The 17,308-nt window shown below is 38.4% G+C and overlaps 1 protein-coding gene across 1 annotated transcript in view; it reads left to right on the top strand.

The window, feature by feature from the left end:
* CORIN (corin, serine peptidase) overlaps nt 1-17,308 on the top strand; it is a 128,946-nt gene that overhangs the window by 3,731 nt on the left and 107,907 nt on the right. The window contains exon 2 of the mRNA XM_040063914.1: nt 14,606-14,750. Coding sequence (XP_039919848.1) covers nt 14,606-14,750 — 145 coding nt within the window. The remainder of the gene's footprint in view (nt 1-14,605; nt 14,751-17,308) is intronic.

The raw sequence follows: 17,308 nt of genomic DNA, 5'->3' as shown, positions 1-17,308 counted from the left end.
TTGGCCCTCCGCAGTCAGTCGTTGCCTTGGGAGAATGTGCAGTTTCGCTTGGAGCTGTCCTGAGCCTCACTCTGGGTGCCAGGGTGTGAGAGCCCCGCTCCACTTGCCGGGATCTGTGACTGCGGGGGCCAGCCCGTGCGTGGGGTGGCCCTCACTCCCCGAGAGGCTGCATGAGTCAAAGTGCGGGGAAAGAGGGAAGGAAGAGCGCCTGGGCTTTGTCCCTTTGGCTCTCGCGGCGGCAGCCCCCGTGTCCAGCGCGCTGTCCCCGTGTCCGGGGGGCTGTCCCCTCTCGGCTGTGCTGAGGGATGAAGCGGGGGCTGCTCCTGGGTGCCTCTCCCAGTGCTCAGCCCCGCGGCAGGAGAATACGATGCCGATCGCATCCTTCCCCTCGGTCCCCCGCCCTCTATAAATAACTCTGGCTGAGCTGACCTGTCAGATTCCCCCGGCAGAGCGGATCCCCTGACCCGGGCCGCCTGCAGTGGAAAGTCTGAATGCAAAACATACCGTAGTAAAAATAGAGCGGCGGGGGAGCCCCGCCGGCAGGTCCCGGCGGCTCTCGGTGCCGCACCGGGCCCGGCTCCCGCTGTCCCCTGGGCGCTCCCGGCTCCCGTCGGCACTGAGAGCTTCCCTCTCTGCTCCTAAATCTTTGTACACTTTAATGCCCCAGTGTGAATGCCTTTCTCCCTGTCAGATGGAAACATAATTCATTTTTGCTGTGGAACAGATAGTTCCAAGTAGCGTTTCTGATTTCGGCTTACCTTTCTAACCAGCAAAGATGAAAGAAATACGAATAATGTTTTAATATCCTGAATAATGTTTTAATATCCTAAATGTAAAAATAATAATAATGAGACGACTGTCAAGCAAGAGATTCTCATTTCAAAAAGAGGTGAGAATGTTGCTGCCTCTGAAGTCTGATTTAGATTCCATCCTGTGCCTAACTTGTGCAGACAACTGGTTCCCTGAAGGTATAGATGCTCCTTGGCTGTGGTTTCAAGCCATTATAATTTAAAGCAATGCTGGTAAATAAACTGTGTGTATATTATTTCTGGTTGTTTCTGCAAAACTTGAATATCTGGAGGTTAAAACTACCGATCGATAGCAGAAAATGCTGTCTGATGCTGCTATGCCTTGTCCTTCTGGCGCATCCATGTCACAGTTCTTGGCCATCAGTGCCTGTTGGACTCCCAGGGTGGTGGTGGGGTGGTCTTGGCCCACAGCCAAGCACCATACGGCCACTTGCCCTCTCCTTACCTCATCCTGGGGGATGGGGGTGAAAATAGAATGAGAAAGCTCATGGGCCAAATTGAAGGCTGTGAGATCCCTTCCTTACTACCATAATGGACAAAACAGACTCGAGTGGAGTAAATTAGTTTATTACTGATTAGTACATATTGACTGATTCAGATATTGTGAAACAAAAATAAAATGTGAAGCTAACATTAAAACACTTCAGGAAAACACCTCTCATCCCCACTTCCCAGACTCAGCTTCATTCCAGACTCCTCTTCTACTCCTTTGTTATCACCACAGGCGGCACTCAGTCCCTTCAGTGAGGCAATGAACAGCACAGGGAAGGACTGTGGTTCTCTGCTACTCCTTCCTTCTTACTCATCCTCTGCTCCAGCATGGATCCTCTGTGGGCTGCAGTATTTTGGTAGTATTTGCTCTGCCGTGGAGCACGTACTCCTCTGACCTTGGTGTTGGCACTTCTGTTTCTCACTCTTTTCCTGCTTCCCTGCCTGTGTGGTGTGTGCACCCTTTCTTAAATTCTTTTTCACGGAGGCACCACCAGCTTGGTTGATGGGCTCAGCTGTGTCCCGTGGTGTGGATCCAGGTGGAACTGGACATACCTGGCACACAACATCTCCTGCTCTCTTCTCAAAGAGGCCAACCTTGCAGTCTCTCTACTGCCAACAGCTTGCCACCTACATGGACATCCACGTAATCGGGACAGAAGTGGTGGCCAGAGTACTGACCAGAGTAGCAGTGAAGTCTTCACGGCTGTCTGCTTCTCTGTCCCTCTTCACCTATCCCCAAATCATGAAGGGATGAGAAGAATCCAGCCATCCATTTCCAAAAGGAAATTCTGTTCCTTTTCATCATTTCTGTCATTAGAGGGAACCTTTGCATCGTCTGCTTGTTTGGGTGCCACACAATTTACAGTTCTCTGGTTTTTATGTTTCCAGCATAAGGTAGCTTTTTAGCATGTTGACCTCTAGGAAGTTGAATAGAAGCTGAAATCAGATACTGACAGACCTGCTTTTGAATGGTGAAGTTTATGCTGTGATGGTTCAAGCTCTGCCCCTGGGGGACAGCTCCTGTAAGTCTGTGGGAAAAAAGACTGTCAGGTTGCATCACTGCAGGTGCTCCTGTAAGCTATTGCTCTTCCAGAATTCCAAGGCTAACTTTATCTTGAAGAAAAAGTATTTTGTATATTAAACACTTAATTAAACTTCACCTTGTCATTTAAGGGAAAGGAAGTGAAGGTAGAGATTCCCTTTTTTTTTAGGTTTGCATCCGATTTCATCTACTCCAATTCACATGTTGTAGTTGAGGGAGATTCCATTATTCAGTGTATGGTGCTTTTGCTTTGGGACCAACTGGTAGTGAAGTCTGTCTTTCCCTTTTTCCCTTCCAAAAACCTGTAACACCCAGTTTTGCCATATACAGAACCCAGTGTTTTAAAAAATAATGTGCCAGAATCTTTCAGAACTGATTTGTTTGATGCCAGAGAGATTTCACTTGGCAGTGGTTTAGCAGTAGTAGTAACTGCCCGGAGCAATTCCTATTCATCACCTCAAAGAACTCCTAGTTTCAAAATAGCCTATACTGTCACTCTAATATTACTGGAAGTTACTTGGTAACATCAAAGGCTGAGGAGGTACTTCCTAAGGAAAGAGACTCTCATTTTCCCTCTTTTCTGGCTCTGAGTGAAGCAGTGAGAAATTGCTTATGTGCTCCTTACATTGTTCATTTCACTAGATTTCAGAAAGCAGTCAGGTCTTTCTCTTGGAAATAAAACATCTGGTAAGTGGCATTGAGGAGTTTTCCATCACACATCTCTGAGTCCTGCAGCTCTGCATTCATGTAGCAGTACAGCATATAGCTGTAGTACACAATTATGCTTTCTGTGCGGCAGTGGAGCGACACAGAGATGTCTTCCATTGCTGCTGCTTTTGCTGTCAGTTTTTTTGCTGGGTGGATTATTTTACCTGTGTTGACCTGTGTTTACCTGTGTTGTCCTGAAAACAGTGGCACCTGAAGAGTATAGAAGCAGCACATGCTACATTTCTCAGGCTTTTCCCAGGGTCCTGCATTTTCACCTCTCCAGGAAGAAACACAGACAGCTGAGCCCACCTGGCCTTAACAACCTGTGCATTTTTGCCATGACACAGTATTGAGGGACATATGTTGCTGAGAGATACTTCATTGTTTGAGAGATGCTAGTTCTGTGCATCTGCAAATATTGTCTAAATGGATAATATATCTGAAAGAATATTAGGAACTGTAGAGTAAGAAGCTACCTGTCTCCTTTCTTTATTTTTTCCCTCTTCTCACATCGCACTACGTAACTGAAGAATTAAGTAGTAAATGCCTTTTCTTAAACTTTGTTTTGTCCCTGCTCAGCCATTTTAACGGTGTTAGCCTAAATAATTTGTAGTGCATGTAGACAAGACTGGAAAGGAAGTCTGAAATTATGATTGAATGCGTTTAAAAGTTGTTAACAAATCCTTTTCCCTATAAAGTGAGATATGGAGTAGTGTTGATGGTAGCCTGGATGGTCTGAGAATCCAGATGGTTTCCATTTGCTTTTTTCTTATCATAGGTAGGATTATTCTGTGACTCTTGGAGTTTTCCAAAGAAAATGTGAACGGAAGGAGACTTAGCATCTGTTCTAGGGGTGACAGAATGAATATTCCTAGCCATAAATACAGTAGATTTTTTCTTATTTGACAAAATAATCAATCAGATTATTATTGTTTCAGTGACTTGGATGTTTTTATCCCATAAATCTTTATGTGATCCATAAAACTTTAGTATTATATCAAAGTCATAGCCAAATATATACCAATGTAAGTGCCTTGTTAACCCACTTAATCTTGAATTTTCTGTATCAGCTCTTTTTTTTTTTTTTTTTTTTTTTTTTTTTTTTTTTTTTTTTTTTTGTAAGTTCAGCAATATTGAATAGGTTTAATCTGTAGTTACCTCTCCAGTTATTTCTGTCACAATGTCCTGGAAGTTTCAAAAAATATCCTTTTCTTTCTTTATTTTCTTTTACTGAAGAAAAATGTTCAAAGACGTCATGTTTCTGAAAAAAGTGATATCCTACTGAAAAATGAATGAGTCACCTCTAAATTTTTTAGGTAGTAGGTTATCGACCTTTGCGACATTGTGCAAACCCATTTTCATCTTTGGGAGGAGGTCAAACAAAAATCCAGCTATGCTGGACAGATAAGGTTTTGCTTTGACACTAAATCATGTCCTTTCCTTTGATTAATATTACTGTTGGCCTTATCTTTGGTCCAAGGGTTAATATCTTTTTTATTCACAATTCAGGAAAAAGTCAGTAAAGTTAACATACATTCAAATCCTGAATTTAATTTCTTCTAGGCAGATGTTTATACTTCAAGAATAATTATGCATTTTAATGAAAAATTAATAAAAAATGCATGAAAGATAGAGACAAATGCTTCTAGAAACAAAGAAGATTCCTGCAATTTTTTAGCTTGCATTCTAGTTTACCATCCAGTTAATGTAATTGAAAGCTTCTGATTTTAAATGGGTTAAGCAATTGCATAATCAGCAATAGGCATGGCACAGAGGGTTAAGTCTACTGATGAGGCATTAACAGGAAAAAAAGGTATAACCAATTATGAGCCCTAACTACCTTGTGTGGGATGGGGCTTCTGATGGGATTTCTACACAGGCAGTGGGTGACTGATACACGCAACGTGAGCCGCAGGACAGGGCAGGATTTCTTTTTGCTCTTTCTAGTTTTTCAGGCTTGAAAGATTCTTTTAAGAGGAGGTTTTCTTCTAACAGTATCCCTCCACCCCCTCAAAATGATTTTGGTGTGGTTTTTTTTTTTTTTTTTAATTGTCAAAAGTAGGCCTCTAAGATTTTTCTGTGGTTTTTTGTGTTTTGGGGTTTGGGGTTTTTTTATGGTTTTCAATTTTGCCTTTCTGGTGTTAATGGCTCTTCTGCAGACTTCTGCTCATTGAATGCCCAGCAAGGCAAGAACCTGAAGAGGGTACTGAGTTACTCCCTGCTTACTGCGTTGTGATTCTCAGCAGTGTGTAGCCAGAGGCTTGCCATCACTGTTCAACGTGCTTAGCTCAATGCAATGAACATCTGGGTAGTCAGGAAAGCGTTGGAATAGTCTCTCTGTGTGTTCAGAAAAACAGCACGGCACTGTGGAAACTTTCGTATGTAATTTTTGCAAGCCGTAAAAAAAACTAATAAACCCTAGAGCATGAATTCTGCATTAGTTAGAGAGTACTTTCCCCAGAACAATTTCCCATTGCTTGCTGAAGTGGGTTGAATGGATGTTCGTGTTCTGGCACTGAGAAATATCAGATAATGCTAACCATAGTCTAACCCTTAAAATGAATGCTTTTCATACACACTTCAGTTTTTAAAAAATCTTTGCTATCTTCCATATGTTTACTGCATCTTACTCATCTTATAAGGCATGGCAACATCACACAACTTTGCCACCAGCTGTGAGTAATAAAGAAAGAACTTAGAATTGTCATAACTTTGCCATCAGCTGTACTATTTCCTAATCCAAACATTCTTGAGAATTCAACAAAGTTTCATTGTAAATGTGGGAAGTATCCCCACAGTAGTTGTAAGTCTACATCAGTGAAATTATAAATAATTGTAAATATGTACAATATATAAGTAGATATGTAAACAATTAAAATTTATGCCAAAACAGAATCATTATTCAGCAGCACTTCGTTTTAAAAATGAAGGGATTACAACATATTGGTATTTAAGAGTGATACTACTGTCCTCTAGTAATGATATATATCCTTTTTTCCCTGTTTTCTAATTCAAAATTTGAAGACTGATTTGTACTGACTGTATATGTTGCCTAATGGTGTGTCTAATTCTTATTTATAATGAGATGGAGAACAGTTATCGGTATCACACTTGGAATCCAGGAAAATAGTTTCTTTTCCACTTCCATCTTTTGCATGAGATGTTAAGTACAGATTACCTGTAATGGAGAATCAGAGTCAATAGTTTGCTTGTCAATAACTTTCTGATTTCTAAATAAGACATTTGCAGGGAGACCAATTATTAAATTATTTGTTTATGTTTGTGTTTATTTTGATACCAAACAGATGTTTTTCAAAGTGCGTGCGTTTATGATCCACTACATTGCCAGGATAGAACAGTGTGTTCTTTCCCTAGAGAACTAGATGAAATGAGAATAAACTCAGAAGTCCAAATTGCCTGGCTGCAGTGCCTATGTCTGAGTGGCCAACTTATTTCCACCTCCCTCAAAGCCTTCAGAAAAGGAAGAATGAATTATGAATGAGAAGTTGCACCAGAAACAGACTCTCTTAATTGACAATACACTGTAAAGATTGGGTGCTGGCACCACCACTGGCAGCACAGCATTTCTTTGTTATCCTAGGTAAAAGCAGATTTGGAAGTGCATATTGGTGACTGATAGCTGGTTGCTTCTCAGCTAGAAATGCAGAGTGGGTGGGTTATGTAGGAGGTATCTGCAGTTACACTGAACAGCACAGCAGGCACACACCAAAGGAGATGTCACTTGGCAGGCAGCAGGGAAGGGTTTCCCACACACAGGTGAGTGGAACACCATAGGTGTGCCTTTGGATTTGGTCCCAGAAAACTTTCTGCTGGCTCACTCAAACTGAAGCTGGAGCACCATAAGAACAGTGTTGTCACTGAACATGGAAAGACACACCTGAATGTCACTTTGTCCCTTCTCCTGCTACCTCCTCAGCTCCAGAATTGTTTCAATGGCTCACAAAACTGCTGAAATGGTTGGGAGTCAAGAACTTCAAATTTGTGCAACAGAAATGAAGGAAAGAATATCACATAAACATTTGTAAATCTGAATTGGTGACTGACTTCTGGAGATGCCCAAATTGATTTTTGCGACACTGTATCTCAACTGGATTAAAAACGGCTTGAAAAGTCCCCTGAACAGAAGTGGACAGGGGGTTTCTGTGGTAGTGTGAAAGGCAAAACATCACCTTATTTTACACCTTGCATCTTCTTCAACATAGACGAAACATCACTGACACGGTTGCACTTTACTTATTTTGAGTGCAAATGTACATCTGGAAGATTAAATGTATTTCAGGTTTATGCTTCAACCAAAAGAATCTGGGTGTACATAGTGTCTAGCACCAAAGTATTTATTTTCTAAAAATATGCCCAGCTTTATATGACATCTTCCTTAGTGGGATACTGTGTATTTTGGATTGATTAATTTAATGGAACAGAAAGGAGGTCTGATTGTCAAAATTAACTTCTAATAAATTATGCCAGCAATTTGTAATTTGTCTGAGGATATGCAATTCCCTGGGAGCAGTTACAGGATTATAGTGAACTTGAACTATCAAGAAGATAGTGCATTTCATTGGCAAATAACAACTTGTGATAATAACATGCTTTTCATGTTTGTCAATTTGCTATATAAAAAGGGTTGTTTGTTTGGGTTTTTTTCCTGCCTTCTGTATGAAAAGGTGTTTGGGGGTTTTTTGCTGCTTTCCTGCATGAGAAGTATGTTTGTTTGTTTGTTTCCCCCCCCTCTAAATGGCACCATTTCCTTTTAGAATAACTGTGACACTACTGTTCTTCAATTTGCGTACATTAGAATTTGGATCCTGCTTGTATTTGCAGACAAAATCTGCTTAGTATCCAGTTTCTTATGCTGCTTTTATGTTCAGTCTTCAGGGACAATTTCACTTTGGCTCTCTAATTCCTCTAACACTGAAAATGAAATCTTATGCAACTTTTTGCCTGTTTGTGTTTTTAACATGTGACTTTGTACCTTTGGAGGATTTATACCTTCTACTTGTTACAATGTCTATTGAAGTATGTTGTCATATTTTTTTAACAATACGGTAGTCAAATGGAAGTGCATTGCTGACTCCTAATATTCATAAACAGGACAGAACTGATAAAAAATGTAGGCCATTTTCAGCTTCTGTTACTCATTACCATGCCTTTGAATATTATGAGTTGATCAGAAAAGGTTGTAATAATGAGTATTGTTAAATTTTTATATAGATAGATAGATAGTGTTTTGTGCTTAAACATTGACACTTCACATGTTCAGTTTTGCTCTGTAGCCATAACAAGTGGGAACCATCTTCCTTTAATGGCAAAGGGAAAGCTATAATGTCTGGTATGGTGTCCTAGGTTACAATGTAAGATGTGCCCAAAGTATGTATTCTATCACCATCTACATGAGCTGTTGAAACTAGGTTGTGCAGTGTTTCCCTTGCCTGCTCCCTCCAGACTATCTTCTGTTAATGGCCCATCAATGCTCTGCTCCCTCTGGGAGCTATCTCTGTTTAATGGGCAATCAAGGACCCATTGCAAGACTGATAAAATGATATCAGTGCATTGTGAGATGCTTCGCCCAGGGGGAGGAGTCAGACATTCCCATCTGGATATAATCTGGGATTTGGGACAGCACAGGTAGCCTTACCCATGATTCCCATTGGACAAGAGCAAGCAGACCTTTCTACGGGATCACTTCTTCAACAAGACCACTTCATGTATACTGCTGCCACCACCACAGGGTATCAGGTTGTATTCTGACTCTGTCAGTGATCTTTTGTACTATTGGTGGTGGGTTGTCGTTTTTTTTTTTTTTGTTGTTTGTTTGTTTGTTTGTTTGTTTGTTTGTTTGTTTGGTTTTTTTGTTTGTTTGTTTGGTTTTTTTTTTTTTTTCTTCTCCTATTAAATTATTTTTCTGCTTGGAGTTTCTTGCTGGTTTTTCTTTCAAGCCAGCACATATGGTCATGTCAGTCCAGTCAGTATCTAGATATTTAAGACCAGCATCATAAGAGCAGATGAAATCACAAGAGCTGACAACTGAGCACTGCTTCAACATTAGAAGAGGAACAATACGAAGGATATGGAAGGAGCTGCAGATAGCTTTTGTACTCTTACATATTTATTGCTTGGCTGGATAGCAGATTCCTCAATGGCATTATGAGGACTTCTGAGGACAATGGCATTATGAGGCCACCCGTTTACTGCCCCCTGATGTTCTTTCTGCATTTCATGGTAGTACTTTCTTCCACTTTTTCCCATTGCAAACACTAAATGCAAACACTGCTTTGGTGTATGGCTTGCTCAAGATACACTGATGCTTCTGATCTAAGAGGTGACTTCTACATTTCTGTGTAGAGACCCATCATGCACAGAAGATACTGACAGTAGGCAATTAGCTCTAATGATACTTCTTTATTGGGAGAACATCTGTTAGTTCTGTGGTGACAACAGCAGGAGATATTTTTGTCGAGTGCTTATACCATGATTCAGGCTATTTCACAGACTAGTAACTTAGATACTTTTAGTATCTAAAAGGAAAATTGCATGCTGCCATAGGCTTTTCACCCATAAATCTTAATGCAATCTGTCATTTCTCTGCTTTAATATGACAGGCATGTTATTGAAATGACAGCCATGAGATCAGATTCTTTCCACATCTTGCAGAAAATAAGCTGTGAATTTTGGTCCAATGAATGTTTAATCTTTTTGTAGTCAGATGGGACACACTCTTTTCCATCTCACTTTTTTCCTATCTCTCTGGTTCCAGAAAAGAAACTAAGCAGTCTGATCCAGCAGTCCTAGATAAACCTAAAATTTTCTAAAAATATGCACTGAAATTAGCTCAGAATTTCTTTTTAGTCTGTTTCCTGTGGAGTCCTGTTTTGAGGAGGCTGAAATCTGATCTCCCCCCTTTTGACCTAAACCTGAGATTCCTCCCCTAGAATACCTGATAAAACCCATGAGCCTGCCCCTGCTCACTCTCTTTGTCTTCACCCCTCTTTGCTCTCACCCCTTCCTGGTCCGGGGTAGGGGGGAATAAATGGATTCTCGTGCTTTTAACAAAGACTTGTCTCGCCTGTTTCCCTGCCAGTGGTTGTAACCTCCATGGACATGGTCACTGTTGCCACACAGTGCAACAGTTTCCTTTATTGCAGTTTTTCCTGAAAGAATGCGACTCAGATAAGCAGTGGTTAACGTAATTGTTAAGGACAAAACTTCTTAGCTGTCAGAAGAAATTATCTGATTTTTTAGGCATCCTCTCTTCTGTCTATATTCTTGTTAAATACAAAACCTGTTTGCATTAAAAGCAAATTACTTCTTGCCTTAAAAAAAACAAACACTGATATTTCCTAACTATAGTACACATGCTATTTAATTCAGTAAAGTATTTCTTAGATTGAGTTTTCTAACAACAGTGGTAGGAAGATAACTTGAACTAGTGTTCTTCAAAGGTTGAGGATACGCTTTAGTTCAGTGTTACAGATTTTTGGCTAAATCTATTTTATGCTGAAATCTTTAGCATTTAAACTTGATTTCTTTCAGTGGGCCTGCAAGGATTCTGCTTTTAAGTCTTCTTGTCCCTCTCTTGGAAAGGGAGATAAATATGTATCTACCAGGTACCTCAGTCTTACAGACTTAGAGAATGAGTCAGAGAAACCATTAATTACATGGAGAGTTGAGGGAGACTAGTTTCTTCTCTCAGCTGCTAACCTAGAATCTTGAAGTGAGCCAAGGAATAAGCATTTGGCACCCCTGTTTCCTTCCACAGGGCCATTTTTAATCTGAAGATTCCATTATTTATGTCTTTAGTCTATTATTTGTTCTTCTATTCCATTATTTATTAGAACTGAGAGAACAGAGCAAATCTGAAGTTTACGCAGATGAGCGTTGTCATACTAGAGCACTTCAGGCTGGTGCATGTATTCTTTCTGTATTGCAATGTTTGGTGGCAAGAGGAAAAGAGATACTATTACGGAACCTACAAACAGTAGGTGTAATGCATTCATGTTTATCTATAGGACACTTCATTAAATTCTCATTGTTGATATAGGAACCAGTGTCACTATCTCTAGCTTTAGTTCATATTCATCAGAGAAACTGACTGAAAAAAACTAATGTAGATGTTCAAGTGATGAAAGCTGGTAAAACTGGGAAACTGGAAAAATTAAGTTTATGCTTGCATTGTCACTGATGATGATATAAACAGGTGTATTGTTTTTCCCAAGGTCTTTTCCTGTAGAGGGGGAAAAACACAACATGCTGTTTAGTTGCCTATAAATATTTACTTTGCTGTTCTACAGAACAAGCAATTTATGGTGCTTAGAGAAGCATATCTAACAATACAGCATTCTTTTCTTGAGCAGTCACTGAAAGCAAATTTGGATACAACAGCCCATTTTAAAATCCGTGGCAGTAAGATGTCAATACAAAGATTGAGGTTTATTGTTTTCAGGAGTGGACAAGAACGAAAATGTTTGATGTTGTCATTTAGTATTGAACATTTACATAAAGTAAGTAGTATTCACAATACCAATAGACTTTAGAAAACATTTCTCATAGAAACAGAGGATCACCAGAAGCTCGCTGTTTTAATTGGCACAAATTTAATGTTTCTACTAGTTTAACTCTAAGGCATATGCACAGCAGTGGTGGTAACTGCTCTTGTGCTTGAGATTATTAAGATCTCTTGTATCTCCAGAATATTGGATGTCACCCCCTCCTTACAAAAAGAGTAAAAAAGTGATGATGGATACTATTTCTGAATGTTTGTTCCAATATTTAAGAACAAAATTTTGTTCTTGCTTGCCAAGTTTTTACTCCTAAGACAACCTATGTGGAGTCATGGGTCAGAATTTCCTTTGTATTACAGTGGGTGGAGTTGGACATTTCTGCTTGGGACTTGCAAGAAGTGCATCTTGGTTGGGAGTAATTTCTTTAGGACAATGAGCTGGATCTAAAATTTGTTTATCTTGAAGAAACCAAGAATCAGCTCCTGAGTGTCTTGATCACTGGGCTGTGTAGTGATGGTCCTGCTCCTTGTTGTCTGGCCCAGAAGAACATAAAAAAAAGTTATTTTATACAGAACATCATTATTTCAAGGCTTGGCATGCTCTGATTCAAGAGGAGTCTGTGTTCATGTGGTTGTGATAGTCTGCTGAGTTGTAGATCTAATTTTTTAACTACATCAGGTGAAAAAGGGTATTGAACTCAATTGCTCCATTCCCTGTGGGATCACTGCATCTACTGCACCATTGTCTGTGCTTTCAGAAATAATTTTAGCAGTGTTTTGGAAGATCTGTGTTCATAGCAGAGTTGTGTTATTCCTCTGTTACCTGTGCTCAGAACTCACAAGGGAGCCCAATACAGGCTGTGCAAACCCGGGTTGTGGAATTCAGGGAAGCCTGCTCTGAGAACGGAAGCTAAAGCTGCTGGATTCCTGCATTACCAGAAGCAAAATGTCAGGCAGACACTGAAGACTTCAATATGAAAAGGTAGACAAGTGTGGACTGCAGAAAGTCAAGCAGATACTGTCTAAATGGTCACATGGATTGACGTTCCTAATATTCACCTAATTCCTTAACTTTATCTGTGACTGAATGCTTTGGATGTCACTTGTGGACAAGGGCCGTAATTAAGCTGAGATATCCTGAAATCTTGGTCTGAAACATTTACAACTTCTGAATAAGCTGCTGATTAAGAAAAAACCAATTCTGACAAGCAACTCTCTCCAATATTATTTCTATTTCTCGTGTTGTGGGAAATGGGGATCAGATTACAGACCTTTTCATCTCACTCAGACTGTTTCAACAGACACTCTATTCTCATTCTGAGCTGGCTGTTTCAGATTTTCAGATAAATCCAACATCTTTATGTTTACCATTCTGCTTGCTAGATAAATCTAGTACTAGGATTGCATTGAGACTGAATCACTGGAATAGGAGGAAGTGAGATACTACTAGGAGCTCACACCATACCGGTACCATATGCATTTTCAGTGTTAATGTTTTCACTTTGAACAGTGGAAGTAGGAAAAGAAGTCAAATGGGGCAGACACTGCACTAGATGAGTCTTGAAGTGGTCAGGTGATGTGATTCTTAACAGTGTCAGAAAAGATACATTCAACTTCACAAATGCATTTTCTTAGCTTCTGCTGTCTGTTGAAAGTCTGCAGTGTCTAGTAACCAGGGGTTTCAGGAATAGTTGATAATTCTATTATCAGCAAGGAAAATTTCCTTCCAAATAGTCTTTGTGCAATGCTGGGACAAGAGACATTGCAGAATGATGGAAAACTATTCTGCAAATCCTACTTATGCCTTTGATCTTCTCCTTCAAGGCAGTAAATGGTCAGTGAGGTTGGGGGGTGGTATAAATCCAGTCTCTTTGCAGCAATTCCTTAAGAAATAATTCAACTTCGGTTTGTGCCAGTCAGTCTAATTACCTGCTCTTTACAGAAAGGCACGTTCAGCAGAGCCAGCCAAAGGGATAACACACAGAGACTGACATTTACAAGACTAATATTATTTATGTTGTAGACTTCGGTCTCTTGAGGTTCTTTGGGGAGAGGCTGTCAGGGTAATGGATGCCTTTACTCCTGTGTCCTGACACAACCAACTTTGATGTAATTGATCTTCCTGACAAAGAGGATAACTATTAGTCATCCTTTGGGAAGACACTGTCTGGAATGAGTAAACCTATCAGTTAGTTTCACATTATCACAGGGAAGATTTTCTTTTTTGGTCAATTTCAAATGAAGGGACATTGACTTTGTAACAGTTTCAATCTTGCTATTAAATATTAATTTGGAATTTTTGTTTTTGTTTCTGTTTAAAAAGTATGACATTTCTCCAGTATATGAGATCATAGTATTAATGGAGTTAGGTTTAAAAAAATTAAAATGCATGTTTAGGCTTTTGCAAGGGTTTGAATTTTTGTACTTTGTGCATTTCAATTGAATTCAGAATATTGTTTTTCTCTGTTCTTTTGTATTCCACTCATAGAACAGAAAATGTGATTTGCAAACTCCACAGAATACTGTGTTAAGTTATAATTTTTTTTAAGTACTTAAAAAAATTAGACATAATTGCTGTGCATAATGTCTTCTATTGTCACTTAAAACAAAGGTTATAATAGTATCTTGATTCTTTAATAAAAGAAACAAGAACATGAAGCTCTTGAATAATTAACAATGGATTATTTTTTAATTATAAAATAATCTGTATTTAGCCTTATTCCTTAAGTTTATTATGCTTTTACATATTTTTCTAAATGAAATACCTATACAACATCCAGTTAATCAGAAATGTTTAGAAATTTCAATGAAACTATAAGTCTGTGGATATTGAGTTAAGTTTAGTAAATTATATGGATTGCACTAGACTGTCCACCAGAAAGAAAATTTACATACAACTTGTTATTAAGAATCTATTAGCCATTTACAGCATATATTTAAATCATGTAGCTATGTAATAGGGAGAGAGGACTGCTATTGAAAACAAGGAGTTACTGATAGTCACCAGCATTATAAAACTGCATTTTTGTTTTTCAGGTCTTAGGAACCGATGAGAATAATATGGGGGATGGTTGCTCTCAGAAACTGGCTTCTGCCAAGTTCCTTCGACTTTTGCTCCTGATATTGATTCCATGCATCTGTGCCCTTATCCTTTTGCTGGTGATCCTGCTTACCTTTGTAGGTGAGTGCTTTTTTAATTAAGGAGACACTTTTTAAATTAAAGAGACCGAAACTAAGACCACATTCTCAAGTGCTAATATAACTGCGAACACTAGACATATATCTTAGCACATCTACCTAAAAAACTAATCTACCTAGTGACTACCTAGTTTTTGCAGAGAAATAAATCTGCTATTTAGATTTGTATCCTTAAAACATATTTAAAGTACTGATGAGGAAACTTTTTCTGATTTTTCTTAAGGTAAATTTTTGAGGAACACGTCTTGAACAGGTAGATAGTTTTCAGCAGCCATTTTACAAGTACAAAAGATACTTTGTTATCATTTTAGGTCACTGTCAGTGGAATGGAATATTTATCCATTTATGTCATAGATTCATATGTAAACCTGATTCTTATTTTCAGGTGAAATTTAATTTATAAATAGCCACAAATCTTTCTGAACAGCAAAAAAAATTTTTTTAAAAATTTGCTGTTTAACTAAGGAAAATTATGTGAATTTTTTCTATATACAAAATATGTATCAATGCAGGACCCCAAATATATTTTGTTGAAACTAGCTCAAGGTATATAAGATTTCATAATGGCTTAGTCTGTTAAGTAATTTTGTGTGTATGTTTTTCATTATTGAAAAATGCTAATTTATTACCATAAATTTTTTAAAAAGTCTTCCCTTTGTTATTTTTAGAGAAGCTGACATATCATTAAATTGCTTCAAGTACAAAATGAAGAAGACCGTAATACTAGGTTGAAACATTATTTTTTCAGGAAAAAAAGTTTAAAAAAAAATAGCTTTCAGTGCTAAGTGGTTTTGGTTTTTTCCCTTTTTCTTCTGTTAGTGAGAATATTTTCTAATTGAGCTTCCTTAGGTACTTCAGAAGCACATCTGAAATAAGTGGGGTAATGTATCCACTATCCAGATATACAGATACAAATCTGTTTTCCTGTTTTAAAAACTCTCATTTCAATACCCATCAAACAGTCAAATAGTTAGCAAGCATAAGAAGAAACTAAACATGCCTCAAAAGCACTGTCAAAGTCAGGACAATTTAAATCTGTTTTCTCAATTCAGTCTGTAAAGGATATGCAACACGATGTTGTAGGCCTGTTCTTTTAATTCAGTTTAAGTTAAGGAAGTTTAAAAAACTCCCAAAGCTAGTGAATGTTATGATTGACAGGTAAGTCTTGGGTTGTATCTCTGAACTAAGAACAGTCTGAATTGATTAAGATCAAGGAAGTCTTGCAATTAGGAAATATGAGGCTGTTAAATTTGCTTTCCTTATGTTTAACATTCCAATTGTATCTTTCATATCCTCTGCTCTAGATTTTAGTTCTTCATGAGAAAACAGATATAAAAAGCAGGTGTATTTACATCAGCTCTACTCAATCTCTTCCTCAGGCATATATTGACCTGTCATTAAAATGGATTAAATCCTCTGGGAGAGGGAGCCTGTTCTGATCCTACACACATAGCAAAAATCGTGACTATCTCCTCTTAAGTCAATGTAGTTACTGTAGGGTAAAGAATAAGGCTTGGTGTTATAACCCAAGTCAAACTGGCAAAGGTCCCTTCAGAAACAGCTTTTGAATTAACATTTTATAATTTATTCTTTTTCTCAGCAGCTTTCATTTTCTATGCATTGATAGCCTGGAAGCAAATATATTTGATGACCAGAATTAGATGAACCAATGCTGTGGACTTTTAAAGTGTGTGTAATAGAATATAGTCTGTTATAGTAACTAAGAATACATTATATCCAAAATAGTACTTCATATTCATTTCAGGTTGATAATAACTGAATTCTAATATTGGTATGAGGTCTTACAGTTTAAGAAATATATTGATAGTACTGACTGGCTAATAAAAATTATTTAATGGAAGGAAAGAAGGAATGAAGGAAGGAAAGAAATAAAAGGAAAAAGAAAAGAAAAGAAAGACTCTATTACTCCAGCTTAACTGATATGCAGTTGTGTGGTATACTATGGGACCTTCATAGTGTCAGTAATGTGTCCATTTCTTCAGAGTGCTATCATGGGTACAGACCCTGCTGGAGGAATCTCAGTTTGTAAGTGCTGGCCAGTTGTAGTAGTTAAGCAGTGCTTTATTTCCTTTGCCACTGTCTCATCCGTTACCCATACTTTGTTAGGCTGCTTTGCTCTGTTTCATTAGCTTTTAAACAGACTTGGTCTTGGTTTCCTGCTCTGAACAGGTAGAAATCTTCCACAGTTTAAACTGCCAGATTTTCAATTTACTAGCTTGAACAGTGTGACTATTTAAAGTAAACTATCAAATTTTTAAAACCTGTCCATATTTAAACAAAACATAAATTCTCCAAAGTGAACAGCAACTGGAAATTATCATTAAAACTGCTGGAAAGCATTGTTTTGCAATGTGTTAGTCTGGTCCCAGTACTTCTATTTTGGACCAAGCACAATGAAGGCCAGCATACTGTGTGTTTCTGTCATCTGGACATGCCCAGCTGTAGGTGGAGACACAAATCGAAAACGGTTACATTTATTTCTCAGCTAATTAACTAACTTGCTTATGATTTACCATTTAC

The sequence above is a fragment of the Hirundo rustica genome, chromosome 5 (genome assembly GCF_015227805.2).
Source record: "Hirundo rustica isolate bHirRus1 chromosome 5, bHirRus1.pri.v3, whole genome shotgun sequence".
Classification (NCBI taxonomy): domain Eukaryota; kingdom Metazoa; phylum Chordata; class Aves; order Passeriformes; family Hirundinidae; genus Hirundo; species Hirundo rustica.
Note: the sequence above shows the minus strand (reverse complement) of the source record. Positions and strands in the feature narration are given on the sequence as shown.